This window comes from Phalacrocorax carbo, chromosome 7 (genome assembly GCF_963921805.1).
Source record: "Phalacrocorax carbo chromosome 7, bPhaCar2.1, whole genome shotgun sequence".
In the NCBI taxonomy this organism is placed as follows: Eukaryota; Metazoa; Chordata; class Aves; order Suliformes; family Phalacrocoracidae; genus Phalacrocorax; species Phalacrocorax carbo.
The window spans coordinates 21,458,646-21,478,266 of record NC_087519.1 but is presented as its reverse complement, the minus strand read 5'-3'; the positions used below and the strand labels follow the sequence as shown (position 1 = coordinate 21,478,266).

General features: G+C 38.7%; 1 protein-coding gene across 4 annotated transcripts in view; it reads left to right on the top strand.

The window, feature by feature from the left end:
* Positions 1–19,621, top strand: part of PEAK1 (pseudopodium enriched atypical kinase 1) — a 130,476-nt gene that overhangs the window by 82,307 nt on the left and 28,548 nt on the right. For 3 of the 4 annotated variants that reach the window (XM_064456764.1, XM_064456765.1, XM_064456767.1), the window contains 3 exons: positions 2,500–5,775; positions 14,083–14,199; positions 16,134–16,330. In XM_064456764.1, coding sequence (XP_064312834.1) covers positions 2,612–5,775; positions 14,083–14,199; positions 16,134–16,330 — 3,478 coding nt within the window. In that variant the 5' untranslated portion in view covers positions 2,500–2,611. The remainder of the gene's footprint in view (positions 1–2,499; positions 5,776–14,082; positions 14,200–16,133; positions 16,331–19,621) is intronic. The other variant, XM_064456768.1, reaches the window with a different exon arrangement.

Sequence of the window (19,621 nt, the reverse complement as noted above, 5' to 3'; positions counted from 1 at the left end):
CTGTAGTTTATAAACCTGAGAAGTCAGTGGCTCTGTTTCACAGACTGTGTCAAAAGTGCCGTTAGAAAGCATGGTTGTGTTTAAACCGTTTCCTTTAGGTGGTAAAGTGCAAAAAATCTAAAATAACTCTACATTTTGTAGTATTTTCTGTGTACAAGTCACATGCCTGCATTTACATGGACTCGTCAACATGCATTTTATTTTTAAGACAAATTGCTGCAGGTGGTACTCCTGGGACACGGGATGTATGTTTGCACAGAGCTATGACCATGCCCTAGCTTTTACTTAGACTGGAGCATTGTGTTGTGGATCTGCTAAATTTCCTGTAGTTCACATTCATATGTTGAGTGTAGCACTCATCTGGATTAGAGGAAAATTGATTAGTACCAGTGCATCTGAGCAAATGAGAGTGAGTACAGCCAGCGGTTAAACATAAAAATATTGTCATGTGAAGGTGTGCAATAAGAGTGCTTTCTCATTTCTACCCCAACATTACTAGTAGAAAACACTTAGCCTGGAATGCCATAAAGCTGTCTGCTTTGTGATAGGATTCTAGAGCAAGTGCAGTTTATGCAATTTCAGAGAAATAATATCACCCAGTTAAATCTTAAAAACCACACACATATGCACTAACCCTTTTGTTTAAATTGTTTGTTCAGAGGCTTTATGTAACAGAGAAATATATTTTCCAAGAAAACATTTAGTTTAGACTCCTATTAGTGTAACTTTACTCCTTTTATTTGTTAAATACATGAAAGGAAGGAGCTAACCAGAGTATAATAATTCTAGTGTGTGCGCTCTCTCTCTCTTTCTTGCTCTCTGATTTTAGGAGAATTTTTTCTGAACAGAATTTTTCTGCTTACAATATATGGGCTTGCAAAGTGTTGAAGCAAGAAGTCTTGGCAGAGATAAAAAAAATACCAAGGCATTTTACTCCGTATATATAAAACAAAGGCTGAAAGTTTGGGCAGATCTCTATCTGGCAGACTTTCTCTCTCTTAGGTCATACAGAGAAAGCTTTTGGCACTGACTGTTTGGCAAAAAGCTTTGTCTGGAAACATATTTAGTAAGCATATGAAATATGATAGCCCTGGTACCATGAATGTGTCTGAAGATACTCTAATAGAGTTAGACTTCAGCCCCATCTGGTGTTGGAACAGGATTGCTATATCAGAGTTTTCCAGCACAGGACAGCCCTTTGCCAAAACAGAGCGGTACATGAGGAGACTGACAAATTCATGCAAGTGTCAGTTTTACTAATGCTTTCTATTGTTTGCTACACTGACGAAAACCAGTTCTGCCCGTGGTGGATTCTAGCATAGCCATCCTGCTGCTGAGTTACTAACCACAGGCTCTATAGAGGGCTGCATCTTTAACTGAACAGGTGTGTTAATACCCTCACAGTGTACCTATGTGATCAGCACATGTATTTTCACCTGAAGCCTATAAGAATATAAAATTATTGATTTTCAATGCCTGTGTTTACAGAAATAGCAGTGGATATACAGATTCTTTCACCTCAGTAAAATGTCTCCAATGCTTTGAGATATGCAACAGTGACAGAGACCAGACTTGTGGATATGGCTTAGAAGGCTTAAAATCTTCAGGCATTAATTCATGAAACTCTGAAATCCTGTATACTCCAATGACTGTAAAGCACCGCAGATTCATGTTTGGGTTTTACTTAAGGCTGATCATTTCAGAAAATAAAATGGCTCACTTTGAAAGAGTGACATTGAAAATAATTATTTTTTAATTGTTATTGGCGGGGGGAAGGAACCGTAGGTAGAAAAGCTACGCGTGAAACAAATCAGGAACTAAAAATCCATAGCTATTGTTGTAAGCTAAAGGAGAAGAAACAGTCTTTCTCGAAGGGTCTCCCCAGCATTTTTATCTGGCTTTTCCAGGATTGCAATCCAGCCTGTCCGTTCAAACAAAATACCTGTCCAGTTATAATTTGACTCTGATGAAAAAGCACAAAAATGGCAGTTTGGAATTGCTTGAACATATTTTGTCACTTAACCTGAGCTCATTCACATTCAAAGCTAAAACAAGTTATCTCGTTTGCATTTAGGAGAGTAAATGTACTCCTACTTTCCTGTCTCATGTTTAAGTGGTTATGTTGAAAGCAATGTGTGCTAATCATCGGTTTTATATCCTCTTGCTAGCATTTGTTTTATTGGGCAAAATTAAAGGTCAGTGGTCCTGAACTAGTCAAGAGAATTGTTCTAAATCCGCAGTCATTGCCACTTCTCTTTCTCTGCTTTCAGTAATACAGGGCTTAGCTGCCAAAGTTCTAATTATTTTATGTATAAGAATTATATTTGTGATTTTGTTTTGCATTTCAGTTACAAAATTTTGTAAATTTACATAAAAAGAGCTAAGACAATAGCAAAAGGCTACTTGCTTATTCTGAGTCATTCATAGTGTAGAAAATGTATGTGTAATGATCAACCTGTTTTTTTCCTGTTCTTATCCTCATTCCCTTTTGTGTTTCAGAATGATCACTGCCCAAAACACTAGCCATACTAAGTAAACCGAGTGGAAACATATGGATGAAATTCTTATCATGCACTGAACAGCACGGCATCAAGCGCAAAGCTCTGCGAAAATGTCTGCTTGCAACACTTTCACTGAACACGTCTGGAAACCCGGTGAATGTAAGAACTGCTTCAAGCCCAAAAGCTTGCATCAGTTACCCCCAGTATCTGAAAAAAAAACCCTCTCACATGGAAATCTGAAAACCAATGCAAACCAAAGTAACAGCCATCGTGGGAGAAATACAGGAAACTTCCGACCACCTGTGGCAAAGAAACCCACTATAGCTGTGAAACCCACCATGATGGTAGTAGATGGGCAGAGTGTATGTGGCGAAATCAGCGCGCCGGATCACTGCGAGAATAAATCAGTACCTGCAGGTTGGAACCGAAATAAAGCTGTCTTGAACAAAAAACCACTGAACAATAATAATGAAGATGAAATTGAAGGTTATAGCCACGTTCATAGGCCTTATGGCAACGATGATGGTGTAGGTAAGATACCAAATAACAATAATAATGGACTGACAGAAGTTTTGAAGGAGATTGCAGGTTTGGATACCACACCTCAGCTAACTGGAGATGAAATGAACTCAAGAGAAACCTTCTTGGGAAGAATAAATAATTGTTATAAAAGATCACTAGAAAGAAAGATCCCTCCAAGCTGCATGATGGGTGGAATGAAGGATTCACACAGTAAGCACGTTATTCTGAGTGGAAGCACTGAAGTAATAAGTAATGAAGGTGGACGTTTCTGTTATCCAGAGTTCTCTAGTGGAGATGAGAGTGAGGACGACACATTTTTTGGCAGCATGCAAGAAGAGCATGAGAGCTGGGATGAAAGTGATGAAGAGTTGCTAGCAATGGAAATTCGTATGAGGGGCCAACCTCGCTTTGCTAATTTTAGAGCTAACACCCTGTCTCCTGTTCAGTTTTGTGTTGACAAAAAATGGAACACTGTGCCCCTTAGAAACAAATCTCTCCAGCGGATCTGTGCGGTAGATTATGACGACAGTTACGATGAAATTTTAAATGGTTATGGGGAAGAAACTGTGATTCTTTATGGGCAAGAGAGCATGCAGAGCATGGTGTCTTCTGATTCTACGTCTCCTGATTCTTCTTTGACAGAAGAGTCTCGTTCTGGAACAACCAGCAGTTCTTCACAGAAGCTCTGTAATGGAGGGTTATCTCCTAGTACTCCTCAGGACCTCAAATTGATTGAACCAGAATATGAAAGTCTTTGTGATAATCAGCAAGTGAAGGACGTGTCAAAAGCTCCCAGAAACGTTCCGAAAAGTCTAGAAACTCACAAGGCAGTCCTTGCACTTCGACTGGAAGAGAAGGATGGCAAGATTGCCGTGCAGACTGATAAGCAAGAGAATAAAAGTTCTTCAGATGTTGCTGGTCAAGCTGTAACTATAAATTTGGTGCCTGTGGAAGAGCAAGCTAAACCTTATAGGGTGGTGAATATGGAACAACCAGTTTGCAAGCCATATACCGTAGTAGATGTATCAGCTGCCATGACCAATGAATGTAAGGAGAATCAGACTGAAACCTCAGAAACCAAAAATACATCATCTAACCCAAGCTCACCAGTAACTCCAGGCACACCTATTACATCCTCTGCAGCATCGCCTGTACGAGTAAATGCTAATCTGAAAAAATCCAGTGCAATCAGATATCAAGAAGTGTGGACTTCTAGTACTAGTCCAAGGCAGAAGATACCTAAGGTGGAGTTAATTGCTAACAGCTCAGGACCTTCTGTTCCCCCCAGGAAGGCAAGCCACAAGTCAGCTCCTACTTCACCTACAGCTACAAACGTCTCTTCAAAAACTGTCCCAGTGAAGTCTCCCAATTTATCTGAGATAAAATTCAACAGCTACAATAATGCTGGCATGCCACCTTTTCCAATTATCATTCATGACGAGCCCACTTATGCTAAGAGTTCCAAAAATGCTATTAAAGTTCCTATTGTAATCAATCCAAATGCATATGATAACCTGGCTATCTATAAAAGTTTTCTAGGGACCAGCGGAGAGCTGTCCATCAAAGATAAAACTACTAGTGTAATAAGCCACACATATGAAGAAATAGAAACAGAAAGCAAAATGACTGAAGCCGTAGGAAGTAAACCCACTGAATTTTCCCAAGCAAAGGGGGTGACTAATAGCTCTGAATGCAGGCTGGGTTCTGTAGCTCAAAAGGTCCAAGAGTTTAATAGCTGTCTCAGTAAAAGTCAGATATCACCACAGAGAAGTCATAGTTCTGACCACAGCTCCCCATCAAGAGTTCAAAAGACAATGCAAGAGCCTGCAGCAAAAATAGACGTAACACCAGAGGCTTCTATTGGCAGCAGCAGCAGTAGGGAGAACGCAAGCATGGTGCTTTCACAGATTGTGGCTTCTATCCAGCCTCCGCAGTCTCCTCCAGAAACACCTCAGTCTGGACCCAAGTCTTGTAGCGTGGAAGAACTGTATTCCTTACCCCCTGATGCCGATGCTACTCAAAACAGCCTGGTACGACCCAAATCTCTGTTTACATCACAGTCTGAGATAGAATCATCCAAGATGGTGGAAAACACTGCCACTAAAATGCAGAAAGAGTCACTTTCACAGCCAGTTGCCACTCACTCTCCAAAGCCAGTGAGAGCCACCCCAAATACCACAAGTCCCAAAACAGAGCAAGCACCACCATTTCCTCCACCACGGTCCACTTCTTCGCCTTATCATGCAAGTAATTTGTTGCAAAGACATTTCAGCAATTGGACCAAACCAAACAGCCCTACCAGGTCAACAGAGGCTGAGTCAATCCTTCATTCAGAAGGTCGCCGAGCCGCTGATGCGAAACCCAAACGCTGGATATCGTTTAAGAGCTTCTTCCGCCGCAGGAAAACTGACGATGAGGAAGACAAAGAGAAAGAAAGAGAGAAAGGAAAATTGGTGGGTCTTGACGGAACTGTTATACATATGCTCCCTCCTCCTCCAGTTCAACGTCATCACTGGTTCAGCGAGGCAAAGTCAGACTCCAGTGAGAAGCCGTCGATTGTTTTCATGTACAGATGTGAACCAGCACAAGCTGAACCAAAGGCTGATCATCAGAACAAGAGTGGAGCGGAGTCTGCTATCGCAGGTGCACTAGCAAAAGACAAAGGAGAAATGCAAGAAACCTCTCCAGAGAGCTCTGAACAGAAAATAGCAAGCCATTCATCACCACCTCAGATTCCCAAGAAAATCCCCAGGTAATCTGCTCATCTTTTTTAGTCACTTACTCAGTTGTGCACTGTCCCATATATACCGCTGAGAAGTGAAGTAATTAAGGAGCTTTATTACATTATGTGTAATTTTTTCAAAATATTTTAGGTAACTTAAAGCATATTGTATATCAGAAAGGATAATAGATAATACTAGAAACAGTACCTGATATTTGGAGTTTGTATTGCAGATTCACTAACACATCACGATAGCCACATTACATTGAATCAGATACATTTTCCTGACTTTCTAGTCCAAGTGTTATGTTATATGAAACTAAAGAATTCCTCTGCAGAAATGGAAGGCAACTATTGAAAAGTGTAATAGAAATTAAAAGATCTGTGACTCGTAAAAGGTGGTGAGCTAACTTTGTCTCACATACCCAAGAATACAAGAGATACTAATCAACTTGATGCTACACTGCAACCTCACTGTAGTGCTCCCAAACTAAACCAGGTAGAAAAGTAATAATACTTAATTATCTATATAATAATCTGTTTTACAAGATCTTTAGCGATGAATATACTTTGTCCCCTAACAATATTGGATTTAGAGAGCTGGTCACTCCATTTCTGCCTGACAGTTTTGCTCAGTGATTTTGGTTTTAACTTTTTTAAAATCAGAATTTACTAAAATGGTTCATTGTTTCAATTTCTCTGAAAATATTTGGCCAGTAGATATTTACTTTACTCCTATAAATTCCTGGTAGTTGAACATTTTAGGTTTGTCTGTTGGTTTAAAGGTCTGTTTGTTCCCTTATCAAGGGTACACTTGCTTTCTTGGTTGTCTCTGAACAGGAAGAACCGTGTTTATTTCCAGATATGCATTGTTTTCAACATATCACCGAGGTCCTACAGCTCATGACAGTGTATAACCTAAGAGGGCTGGAGACGGTTGTTGCAATCAGTCACATGGGCGTAGTATGCATTTCCCTGGGTACAGAGCACAGCAGCGATGTGTTAGAATATGTCTTCCAATGTTACTGTACAAACCAATTCCAAAATAGCTTTGAACTTGCATTATTTAATTCATTATAACAATAACCTAGTGGTAGGAAATTAAATTTTGTAGTTTGAGCTCTGCGTGACCCTCAGAGAATGGGGGGGGGGGGGGGGGGGGGTTTCTTTCTGTTGTCTGTACAAGAAAGTTGCAGTGATTTTTAGTTAAAATTGTTTTAAAGTTGACTTAAACTAATAGAAATCTCAGTGTGAGCATAGTTTGAGTTTACCATAAATTGATTGCTGCTTACCTTAAAGTAAAATAACTTATGTCTTAAACTAATCAAGAGTGGCCATTTGCACCAAGGGTGATTAAGTCACTTCCACATCACATCTTAGAAACACTGATACAGCGTTCTCATGAACATCAGGACTACTTTTCAGACTGTTTGCCTCTCGTCAGACATCAACAGCTTTGGGTTTTGTAATGTAAGGTGTTGATAGGGTTTATCATAGTATGGTGTAAAGCTGGTTTCTGTAGACCTACATTTGAATTCATTGCCCTAAATACAAGATGTGATGGTCTCCAAAGCCTTAGTGTACTGTCTGTTTCTGCAAGTTTGGATGAACTGCAATCCCAGGGTCAAAAATTTTATTTGGGGGGGGGGGGGGGGGAATTAACAAATTGGGTTTTAAAAAATCCCAGTACAAATTGTGGGTGTGAGTTTCAGAAACATTAAGCACTTTCACAAACTATTGAAGTCAGTAGGAGTTGTGAGCACTCAGCGTCTCTGCAAGATGTACGATACCACAATAATACAGGGGTGTGGGCCATGACAAAAGGGGGTGTCCCTGTATTTACAGTGCATATTACAGTTTAAGGCTGAAGACAGTGGGGAATGTAGCCAGGGCTAGCATAGCCCTTGATAGGGGTCTACTTTCTATAGACTTACCCTGGATTAAATGGGGAGAAGTAGGCAGCTTTAGAGAGCAAGTTAAAGAATTGGAGAACTTTGTGCTCCCAGCCCCCCTTTAGAGGAACCTGTTTTTCTGTTATCTCCAGGGGAACCTAAGGGAATGAGGTTGTACTAGGATTTCTTTCACCAGCATTACCAAATACATTGCCATCAGGAGATTCGCTTGCTCCTACCTCCTTAGCGCTCCACTCTTGTGCTGGCAAGGAGGTTCATGTGGTCACCTGTGGTGGACCAGAGTGGGGAAGTGATCCAAGTGAAAAATAACTGCAGTTATTTTTCACCCAGATCAATTTGCTGATCTGACAGGGGGACCAGTCAGGAAGGAGCAGCTGCCTCTCTCGGTGATAAAAGGGCAGTAACCAGGCTAATGGTGGCGGTCATAGTTGGCACTCATTCTTAGACTGCCCTAGAGGTGGTGCTGTTATAATGTTTTCTATTTTTGCACTATTACAGGAATACCTTCTGCTCTTATTCTTGAAGGCAATTGGTCATTCTGTCCTGTCTCGTTCGCTTATTCCAAAGTATGTTTACTCTTTATTTTTCTGCAAGTCATGATGATATTGGATAAAACCTTATCTCGTAGTTTTCCCTAGTGAAAATTGGAATTTTCCAAACATGAGAATTGGAATTTCAGCTTTCTAACAATATTGTTCTATGGTTTCTACAAATTTAAAAAAAAATACATTGAGGTGCTAAGAAGTACATTGTGAGAATACTGGACAGTGGATATCTTTATGCTTCAGTTATTATATTCAGTTACCTTGATGCAATTTGATACCTTAAGGTATTTGGGTTTTTTACTTAATTTTTAATATTCTTAAAGAGACCAAGTGAATCCTTATCATGCCAAAATATGAAGTTAAATTTTTTGTCTAAGGGTTTTGGCTTTTGTTTTTAATGTCCCAGTAGGTAAGAATCAGGATTGTCAACTTCGATTTTTGCACAAGCAGGAGACATACACACAAGACACTATGCTTGTTTTGTTTTAACTCTTCAGGTATCAGTAAGAGGTTAGTGTTAATTCAGGCTAAAATATGTCCATGGAAAAGATGTTTTAAATATTTAGTTAAGTTTGCAGGGGCTTAGAGGAAAACTGAAGACATGAAGATAGCCATCAATGAATGTGACCCTTTCTAACTAAGAATGCCAACAAAACTAAGCTCACTGAAAACTGATGACCTGGAAAATAAGATAAACTTTTAAAATGTCAGATTACTGGCAGGGGTCTTGAAAGCAAATTAAGTGAAGATACAGTAGTTCCTTACTTTGCAATGTAACATAGCTGCTGAAGATTGATATCATAACCACAAGACAGGGCTGAACATATTTCAAGTTATCACTAGAAAGGTCAGTTTTTCCCCTTTGAACAGCACTTCCAAAATATTCAGCTTTCTCTGGAAAGCTGAAAACTGTCTCTGTTGTATGAAAGAACTTGGTTTTATCCATGTGATTGTTTCTTTCTGTTTGGTGCCAGGATGCACATATGATGGTTCAAAAGGAGCTAGCAAATACTAATGTATTAAATATACCAAGAATTCATAGATTGATTCATTTTTTGCTAAAAATCAGCAGTCACATCAGCCTTGTTATTAATTGGAATGCAAATCAGGTGTTCTTGGAACACCTGTAGTACACGATGCAGCAGTTCTCAAGCAAAACCTAAAATTGATGTCTAAAAAAAGATAACATGGTATTTCTGCCTAAGTCATCATAATTGGTGACGGTGGTGCAGCACAGTGCGGAATCCACAGTTTTAAAAAAAAGATTCTTCAAAGGCTTTGTTATCTAGCAAGATCAGACTTTTGCTATTGCAGTTTCACCAGATAAAGGTCTCTCTTCTCCTTCATTGAGAGATCACTGTTTATTCCCAGTAGCAGCTTTTTAGATTAAGACGTTTCCTAAGAGGCAACTGCAGCACAGCCTTCCGATTCTTCCTTTCCTATCTTCATAAACCACATCGGAGCCAAACTAAAATCTCATTTGGCACCGGTTTAGATGGCAGTGCCTTTGTAAATCAAGGTACAACTGATTTGTGCACAGCCATTTCCATTTCAGTTACGTATTAAACTGAATAGTTTCCTTTGATAGCTACAAGTCAGCCATAACTTTCCTTTATAGGATCTTTGGGCCAGACTTGGATGCACTAAAGATAAAACTGTAAGTTTACTGAAGTACTTCCTTCAAGTAGTGAGGTCTGTGTATTCATTCCATTCTGGTTTAGATAAGAGCATTTCTTCACAACTAAAGTTGGAATTACCAATCTGATTCCTAAAATGATGTTAACTTTGTCAAAATGATTTGAAACTAAGCTAGTAATCGATATATGAGTTCTGTTGTTCCATAGCTACAGAACTCTATCCTGTTGTTTTACCTTGCTTCCCAAAGGAGTGAAATGCTTGGGGTGGGGGGGTGTGTGTGTGTGTGTATATATATATATATATATATATGCATGTTTTAAAGGTTCGGGTTTTTTCTTAAAAAACGTGCTTCTCCATTGCAGTTACCCGCTACATCAGCAAGCTGGGTTCTTTTAAGGATATTTTTTGTGAAAATAGCCCCATGGCATTTCATGGGGCACTTTCATGGGCTCTATACTTATCAGAGGACATAGATATCAAAGCTTTTGGAAATGTCTTGTTATCCTTCAAATCTTACTCCAGTGCCACACTCGTCGTACGAATAGTTTACCTTGAGTAACCTCCAGCCAGATTGCTGCTCCTGAAATTAACATAAATGTCAGTGGTGGATGAGAATCTTTCAGAAAATTGGCCAAAGACTTACACAGTTCCTTCCTGCCATAGAAGCATGTCAGTAGTACAAGTGATCCTCAAATGCTTTTTATTTTTCTGATTGCTTTGAGGTTACTGATGACTGTTCACACTGTTTGCTTTAAATTACAGTAAGCCAGATGTGATTTCAAGCATCTCAGTTAGGCGGCAAATTTCCATATACAAGCAATGGAGAAAGATAATTTCAGTGAGGTGATATAAAGCACCAAGACTTTAAAAGCCCCAAATAGGTGATGTCTTCAGTGGGTTTCTTAGTAATTTCTGTTATGCCACTAGATGTTATTGAAGGAAAAAAAAATACAGGTGACTGGGGCTAGAGGTGTGCCACAGTGCATATCATCCGTGGTCTGGATTGAGGACCTGAACAGCATAGGGAACGGAGCTTACGTGTAGGTTCTCTTGATTCAGTGGGACAGGAGCCATGAAATTACTCTTGAGTGCTCTGCATATCTACAGGAATACAATGTCGTAGCAGATTACTCAGTAAGAACAATTGGAATCATTGTTCTTCAAAAACGCAGTCATATGTTAAGATCAGGATCACATTCAGAGACAGGCAGGAATAACCACCACTGCCACATTCCACTTTGTCGTTGTGGTTGATGCAATCCTGCAGATTCCACAGCTGCTTCAGAAACTACTTGAGAAGGGAACAAAATCTTTTAAATCACAGTAGGGGTCTGTTTAAAACCAAATCCTTCCCAGTTTAGAGGACTGCTTGTGTAAGTCCTAAGGTAAGGTTATCACCTGAATCCAAAACCTTTTAAGTGTGGCTTACATAAATTGGTGAGGAGAATTGAAGGATGTTATAGCTGAAAAGAAAATTCTTGCTTGAGCAAGTCTACTGAAATGGGAGAGATTCTCATCTAAAAAGTTCAGGTGCAACTATCAACAACTCCTTCTCCCCAAATCTGTCTTGATTTGCTTTTTTCTAGATATCAGCAAGGTTTATTTACCTTACTCAGCAGTGCTTAACAGTGCTTTTATGAGCATTAACCATCTATCTTATCCTGTTTCTTCATCAATTAAAAACTTTTGTGAGATTTTTTCTCTAGAATATCTCTACACTAATAAAATTGGAAATTATGCATCTTCATTAAGCAAAAAGTTTGGTAACATTTTATGTGAAGATTTGTAAACACTGAGGCTGTTAAAGTATCAAGTGGAAGGGATTTTACCATTTATTATTTTATAAATGTAGATTAAGAAATGGTAAATCATGTATTATTGTTCTTAACTCATGTAATACAGTCTGTAAAACGGAAAGACTGAGAACTTAAAGTGGATAAAGAATGTTTGGGGTTTTTTTATAATGCACAGTTAATCTGTGGAACTCATTGCCATTAAGTTTCACTGACACTAAAGAGCTTAGCCGGATGTCTTTACTGGATTATCAAATGTATTCCCATTATCCATGCAAACATCGCATTATACAAGATTTAAAAAAAAGGAATATAAATTCTCATGCTTCAGGACTAAGCCAACTTCTAAATAATAAGAATTAAAGAGAAACTTTATGGCTTAGTTGTTTCAGATTGTTAGCTGAGAAGCTTCTTTCATTTTCCTCTTAAGTGACTATTTCTGGCAAACAGCGGTGATGAGGAACTGAACTACATGAGTCACTGGAATGGGTTTTCTGTACCCACGATGCACTCAGATTGAAAGCTGGGCAGTGATCACCTTTGCTCAGTGTTTTGCAGAAATGAAGCGGTCTGTGTTCTGAGTGGAAGTGCCTGTGTAATTTGGCCTTTGACCACCCTCAAGCCATTAAGCCCCTCTGCCTTTTTCCTCAAGCATTATTTAGTCAGTTTAGGCTTTATATTAGCTTTATCAGCTTAAAAGTGTAAGGCCTGAGGGAATCTCAAAGGCATCTCTCTGAAACTAAATATATCTACAAGTTCCACAGATACTTTTTTTGTGTAAAACTAACTCATCTTCCATGTCAGGCTCTCTCATCCCAAACTGTACAACTGCCGTTGATTATTGCTTTGCTGATGTCTGCTCAGGGAGGAGATCAGAGTCTCAGCTGGGTCTAAGGCCACATCAGCTCTTCTCTGTGTTTCTGTCGCTAATTTCTGCCACTTGGATTTCTGTGCTCTCTTACACAGAACTGACTCCCTCAGCTTGACCTCTAGATCTGACCCTAATTCAGGAATTCCAATTTATCTCCCTCATATTCATCGCTGTTTATTAATCAGTCTAATTGAGAAAGCATGCTCTGAATGTAGGTAAATACAGGTCACAAAATAGCTGTGATGCCACTGGTCTTACAAAAATTAACACACTATGCTGCCTGCTTTCTGGATTCTTACTATTCCCAAAAGACCAAGGCAAGTTAGACTACATCATCTTTTGACTATCCTCCAAAAACTGTGTGAAGCAGGAGAGCCTGAGGGAAGGAGTTAGGGGCATTTGTCCCTATAGAGAGAGAAAAAGAAAAAAAAAAAAAAAAAAAAAAACCACCCCACAACTTTTAAAACCATTCTGAGCTTGTGCACCTGTGAATGACAAGTATGTGAATTCAGTGGCATGTTATCTGAAGGACAGTCATTTTTATGGCAAGTTTTTTTGCTGCACATAATCTCAGCTCCTTAGGAAAACAAATGCGTTCTCTGTGTGCAGAGGACTGCTCCCTCCATAAACTGAATAGTTGTTTAGTTTCAGGCACATGTGCCCAAGGAGCAGAGTTCTCTAAGGTAATTCATTTCCTTCAAAATTTGGTTTTGGAATAAAAAAGGGAAAAGAAAAAGGCTTGGACAGAGAAGGCTGCGCCCATTATGGTAAGAGCTAAATATGTGCTCTTATGTAAGACATCAAAGAATCCATCCTGGCAAAATATCTATAAATATCCCAAATAAGGAGATAGCTTTAAGTATCCCTTGCTATCCACAAGCAGATACAAAGTTATCAGGTTTTAATAGTTCTAATCTCAGAGAATTGCTTGTTTATCAGCTGCCCTACTTTTCTCAAAAGCTAGTTATTTTAACTGTTTAGACTATTTCACGAAGCAAAAGCGATTGGGAATTTGGTTCTTGTAGCTTACTGAGAGAGGATGTTTTCCCGTTGTTCTTTCTGTGTTCTGTGTCGGCGCTGATTATGGGTTGGCATTTTGCTCCTCGAGTCACTGCACTGCATATGTGTGCTTGATCTCTCAGCTTTACTGTTAAGCTACAGGGAAGCATTTCCCTGCAGATTTCATGGCCTGACATCTAATTGCTGCAATTTAAAATGTATTAGATTCAGACACTAAAACTGGTTGGACTACAGATTTGAGATATTCACTTACTTTTAACAGTAGGTTAGTCTAAGTTCTTAAAACCCCTCTTGAAATTTGAGCCTGCTTTTCCTTAACTAATTAACATGACTAAGACCATAGTTGTCATACCAAAACAGTGATGTAGCAGACTGAACTATTTTCCATCCAGGAAGGCAGTGGAAGAGTTAAGAAGGCAGGGCTGTAACTAAGTAGTTTCCTGGGGCGCTTTGGCAAGTCCCTTGGACCAACCCCCTAAGGTAAACATTAAGGTGCAGTAGGTGTATCACTCTGTGCAGAGTTCAGCCGTGTTGCTTACAGCTTGCACAACTTGTAGCGCATCAGAACACTGTGGAATCAATGGCTCGCCAGAGTTTCAAGACATGATTAAAAGACTCAAGAAGGCCCTGAAAGAATTTCCTTTAATGGGGAATTGTGTGAGTGAGTACAGTGGGTGAGTTGGTATTTTTTTCTTTCTTCCTTTCTAGCTGTTGGTTTACTTTGCCAAAATGCTTCTGAGCTTAGGTTTAGTGTATGTGCTTGCATGTGTCTGGTTTGGAGAATGAGTATGTTCTGTACCTCACCAATCGATACTAAAAAATTACTTTGAGATATGATGATTCCTGGTTTGTGGCAGTGACAGAATTTAGAGCTCTTAGAACCTATTTCTTCTTAAAGAAAACCTTATTGAGGAATGCGGGTATGTATATGATTTACAGCAACTACAAGTTTTTAGGTTAATGTCTCATCATCTTGAGAGCCTTGTTACTGCTTTAATTTTAGGTATGCTTTACTCTGAAATTATATCAGGTTAACTCTTTAACGTGGATATATTTATGGCACATGGAATGTTCTTCACACCATTCTTATGCATGGTACTAAAAATGAACAAAAATTTATGCTGATTAAAGATTATATCTTTTTGAACTTCTGCCATTTTTTCCTCTTTTACTAACAAGTTCTAGTGAGTTCTGTTTGTATCAGCCTGCAGTTAAAATTCATGAGCCTGAGTAGAAACAGCATGTGCGCGCTGCGCCATACATGGGGTCTTGTGTTATGCAAAGTACTGGCATGTTTTAATCTTTGTAGTCTGGAATTGCTAGAAGATTGTGTATCGTGATTTTCAGTATTTTGGCTTTGGCATAGAGACACATATGCCCATAATTTATGTTAGCTTTTGAGGATATAGTCTTTCTTTCTACTGTAAGAATTCGTATTATGGATACTCAGCTGCTCTGTCTATTTAAAAATGCATAATTTTTGTTTCTGTTCATCAGAAGTTACGTTAAGTTTTAAATCTTTACCACAAAAATTAAATATCTGTACAGATACATGATGTGATGATCATTTTATGAAGGAAGTGCTTTAGTCCTATCCCGTGTGGAAGTCACAAGTACTTAAAATTCCTGCTGTTCTATTTGATCAGGCTGTAATAATGAGAACTAATGAATAGGACATATGCTCTTGAGATTTGGCTTATAGTATTTGTTTCTGTGAGTGAGAGAGCATAAAGGCACAGAAATATTTTTGCTCTGACATGTTTTATGTGGCATATTATTGATAATTGCTGGTATATTTTCAATCGGATTGGGGGGTTTTGAGTAAACCTGAATACATTTTACTTATAGATAGATTTGTGTGTATATATATATACACACGCACATAATTTGTGAAACATACTACAATAAATATATCCATGGAAACCAAATGAATCCATGATTTTCACAGTTTTGTGCTATAAGTCATCACAGTTTGATTAAAGCTTCATAGCTAAAAGCAAGCACAGAGGAATGTCTTCATGGCCGTTTGCAATTGGCCTAATGCAGATGGATTTTAATCCTGGAGAATTTTATATGGGAAGTAGATTACTGGCTTAGATGAGCTACTGATCTGTTTCCCAAAGTGTCAGTTCCTAAAATCATACCAGTATATTGAAATGTATCATTGAAGGTTTTTTGCATTTATTCAGACTTACCAGCTCCCTTGCTATACCTTGGTATCCTTGATTAAAGCAAAATTGTTCTGATTGGTAAAAAGCACCTTAAACTCTGCTGCTGTCCTGTGAGTCCTACACGTTTTATGCAGAATCATGCCTGCATATATATATATGCATACATATGTTGATTGTAGTCAGCTGTAAAACATTTTATTATCCCTTTTGTATGAAAGGCATGAACTACCACATGTTACTATTTCAGTCAAAAGTCGTTTCTTAAGTAAAATAAATATTGTAGAAAGTTGTTCTTCAAAGAAGGAGGGTGAAAGCAGCTTATTTCTTGACCAGTTCATTCCCTTTCCTGAAGATATTGAATGCCTAATCTGCTATTTTGCCAGTAGGACCTAGTACCTGGCTTTGGTCTCCAGGTGATTTTGTTTTGTTTCTTTCAGTCAAGTGCCCGATGATACAACACTGGAGGATTTGTCCCCTCGTGTTCCTAGAGCCGTGTTTGTGAAGCAGGACAATGGTGGCAGTGCCTCAGTCATACCAGTATCATCTGTCCATGTCCCACAAGGGGAGGAAGAAAAAGAAGCAGCTTCAAATTCTCCGGACTTAAATCCTTGCAGTGCTACATACAGCAATTTAGGTAAGTGTATTCTGGTAGAAGAAAATTGAAATCAGATCAGATACTGTATGCCTTTCTAGGCTGTGAAGAACCTTGTCCTCTGAACAGCTCAATACACTTCTGTATGGTTAGTTTTTAAGGACAAACTCTTTAATATTAATTTATAGAAAATAAAATCATGTTGTCTCATTCTGAGATACACAAACAAGAACATGAAGATTCAAAAACCTCAAAGGTTTTCTTTTCTATGGTTTTAAAACTATCTTGCTTAATTATGAATTTATTATTAATTAAGATTAATTATCAACTAATTGCCCTTAATGATAAACATCTCAAACACTTCTAAAAGACACATCATTTTTTCTACTTGGAGGAGTTTTTATTGAAGAGGTTTAAAATATAGGGCATATTACCTAATTTTTTTAGAAACAATCAGTAGATTTCAATATTTTTCCAAACTTCAGTAAAAGATGAGACTTTTTATTTTAGAGCATCAATAACTGCTAAACTATCTTTAGTCATCTTGTGTCGACTAAAACCTTTCTGATCCTAGTCTGAGAGTTTACTTTTGCTCCTTCAGAAGAGTTTAAGATATGAATGTCCTGCAGGTACTGCACAGTCTATTCAACTAGCACGGAATTCCTGAATCATTAAGAAGATGCACAGATGCAGGGCTTCTCCCGCAGATAAGTGAGAAAGACAAATAAGCATCTCCCGATACATAGTATCAATATTATCAGCCTAAGTTTCTAAAGCATTTTGATTTGAAGTACTGCAAATTTAGGAATACCTACAGCCAGATGTTCTAGAAGAACAAAAACCTGTCGTTTATTTATGTTCAAGAATATCTGAATACATGTTTTTCAGTAACGCTCCAATGCTGTAAGTGTACCAACTTATTAAGCATTGGACAAGAGGAAACTGACTGCACTGAGGTATCTTAGAACCACAGGGGTTTGGCATATCCACCCAGGTCTGAGGGATCAAGGACTAAATTTTAAACCCTCAGGTGCATACATTCCTTAGACATTTAGTGAGATACAGTCAAGGGATTACTTGCATTTCATAGCCAAAGTAATGATATTGTGAATCTTCTGGTTAAATCTTTATTCAATTTAGCTCCGTTGTCTTACGCACCTGATGGCAACTGCTTCATTGTACAGAATTAGATGTGCTTCTGTCCTTAGGTCTCTGTCCTTCCCACAGCATCTCACAAACTGGGAATAGTGAACTCATGGGAAATGCTAAAAAATACCATTAAGCACTGGAACAGGTTGCCCAGAGAAGTTGTGGAGTCTCTATGGGTGGAGGTACACAAAACCTGACTGGACATGGTCCTGGACAACCTGCTCCAGCTGACCCTGCCTAAGCAGGAAAGGTTGGACTTGACCATCTCAAGAGGTCCCTCTCAACCTAAACGCTTCTGTGATCACTTCCATCAGTCCTTGGTTTTGTCAGTGTTGTTCCCATGTGTGAATGTTCCTTCGTAAAACCATATAAAACTGAACCACTTAGCATTTTATTCAAAATCTCCTTATTCTTTCAGATTTGCTGTCACCAAAGTAAATTTTAGGTATGAAAGAGTTAAATTAACTTTTAGGCTTGACTTGGTCTGGCTTGGCAGGCTTGCTGCTTGTTGTTAAAAACAGTGCTACCCTAAATGGCACTGAGTTCTCTGGCTGCTGTTCAACCTTTTTTTCTGGTTTATTCAAGCAACCTCCCTTTCTAATTCAAATAGCTATCAAGAGTTTACTAGGTAGGGATACAGAATAATTCCTACTTGTTTTCACATCTTACATCACCTAAGCAGCAAAATCTTATATTTTATAGAATTAACAAATATTGATGTGTGTAACTGAAAGAGAGGATAATATGAGAATTTGTAATACAATTAAGTTACATCACATTTGACTCTTGCTTCAACTGCAATTGCATCTACAGATACCTTTTTATAGCTACATACTACAGTTTGTAGTTTGAAAAATATATCATGTGAACATTGCGATTTGCAGCATCACGCACAATATTCACTTTTTAAATACTAATTGGATACATATTCTATGGGTTTTTCATTGAAAAGCAGATAATATGTCCTTACTCTGCTAAATGTCTCATCTTTAGTTGTGACATGTGATATGAAACAGAAATAATGGCAAACTTTGGTAAATTTTCATCTGCAGGCAGGTAGTAGTTTATGTATCAGGTACTGCCCGCAAATATATTTGGTTTTGGCCTTCCCCTGCTCCCACAGGAGTTGTCCCATCATCAGTTTATGGGCCTGCCCACAAAAACTGCAAGCATGCCAGCAAGTATTTGTCAGGAATTAAATTGCAGATGCAAAATTTGAGAATAGCTCATGTATTAAATATGGGCTGTATTTGTTAGTTCACCTAACATGTATAATCATGCATCTAGGAATTAAAATTAAAAATGCAGACAAGCCTTACAAGACAGGATTCTCCTCTGGGAATCAGGTACAACATAAAAGGGGCTTTCAGGAATCCTGAGGTCCCACTATGATGATAGGCTAAAACAGCCCAGTGTGTTCTTGGGTGTATAAACAGAAGACTTCAATAGTAGAAGGGTTATGTAGCTCACTTTTACCCTACAACTGCCGTGGCCATAGTCAAGCCCTGGTGACCGCAGTTTAAGAAGAATGCTTAAAAAAAAATTGTACAGGCCTTAAAGAAAAGCTTTGAAAATGCCTAGTATCGTGACAGGCACTTGAAAGTGACTAATGCAAGAAGCTGAATCTGTTTAGCTTATCAAATAAACAGTGTGGCTTCATCATGGTGTGGATGCTTACGTGGTGAGCAGAACTGTGATGAGGGATACCTTTGGTGTCAAGAATCAACAGATTTAACAAAATCCAGTGGCTGCCAGTTGAATATAGATGCAGAAACAAATGTTCAAATGTGTAAAGTAGGGCCTGGGTGTTTCTTTTTTAAGGTGTGCCCTTATTCAAACCGAAGTTAATTCAGGTAAGCCCCGTAGTTTATGATAAGGAACACAATAGACTAGATGATGAAAATCCTTTCCTTTACAAATCTTAACATTTTCTATCTTTCCCTGATTTTGTTGGGGAAAAATGACACCATGACCAGTATATTAAGGGGGGGCAGGTTGCGGCTCGGGAGGGGCGCAGCGTCGGGTCAGCGGGCGGTGAGCAGCTGCGTCACGGGCGATTTGTTTCAGCGGTTCATTCCCCTCCCCTCTCCCTTCCCCCCTCCCCCCGGGTTTTGTGCCTCTCGTTGTTCTCCTTTCCATTGCATTTTTGTTGTTGTTTTTTAAATTTTAATTATTAAACTATTC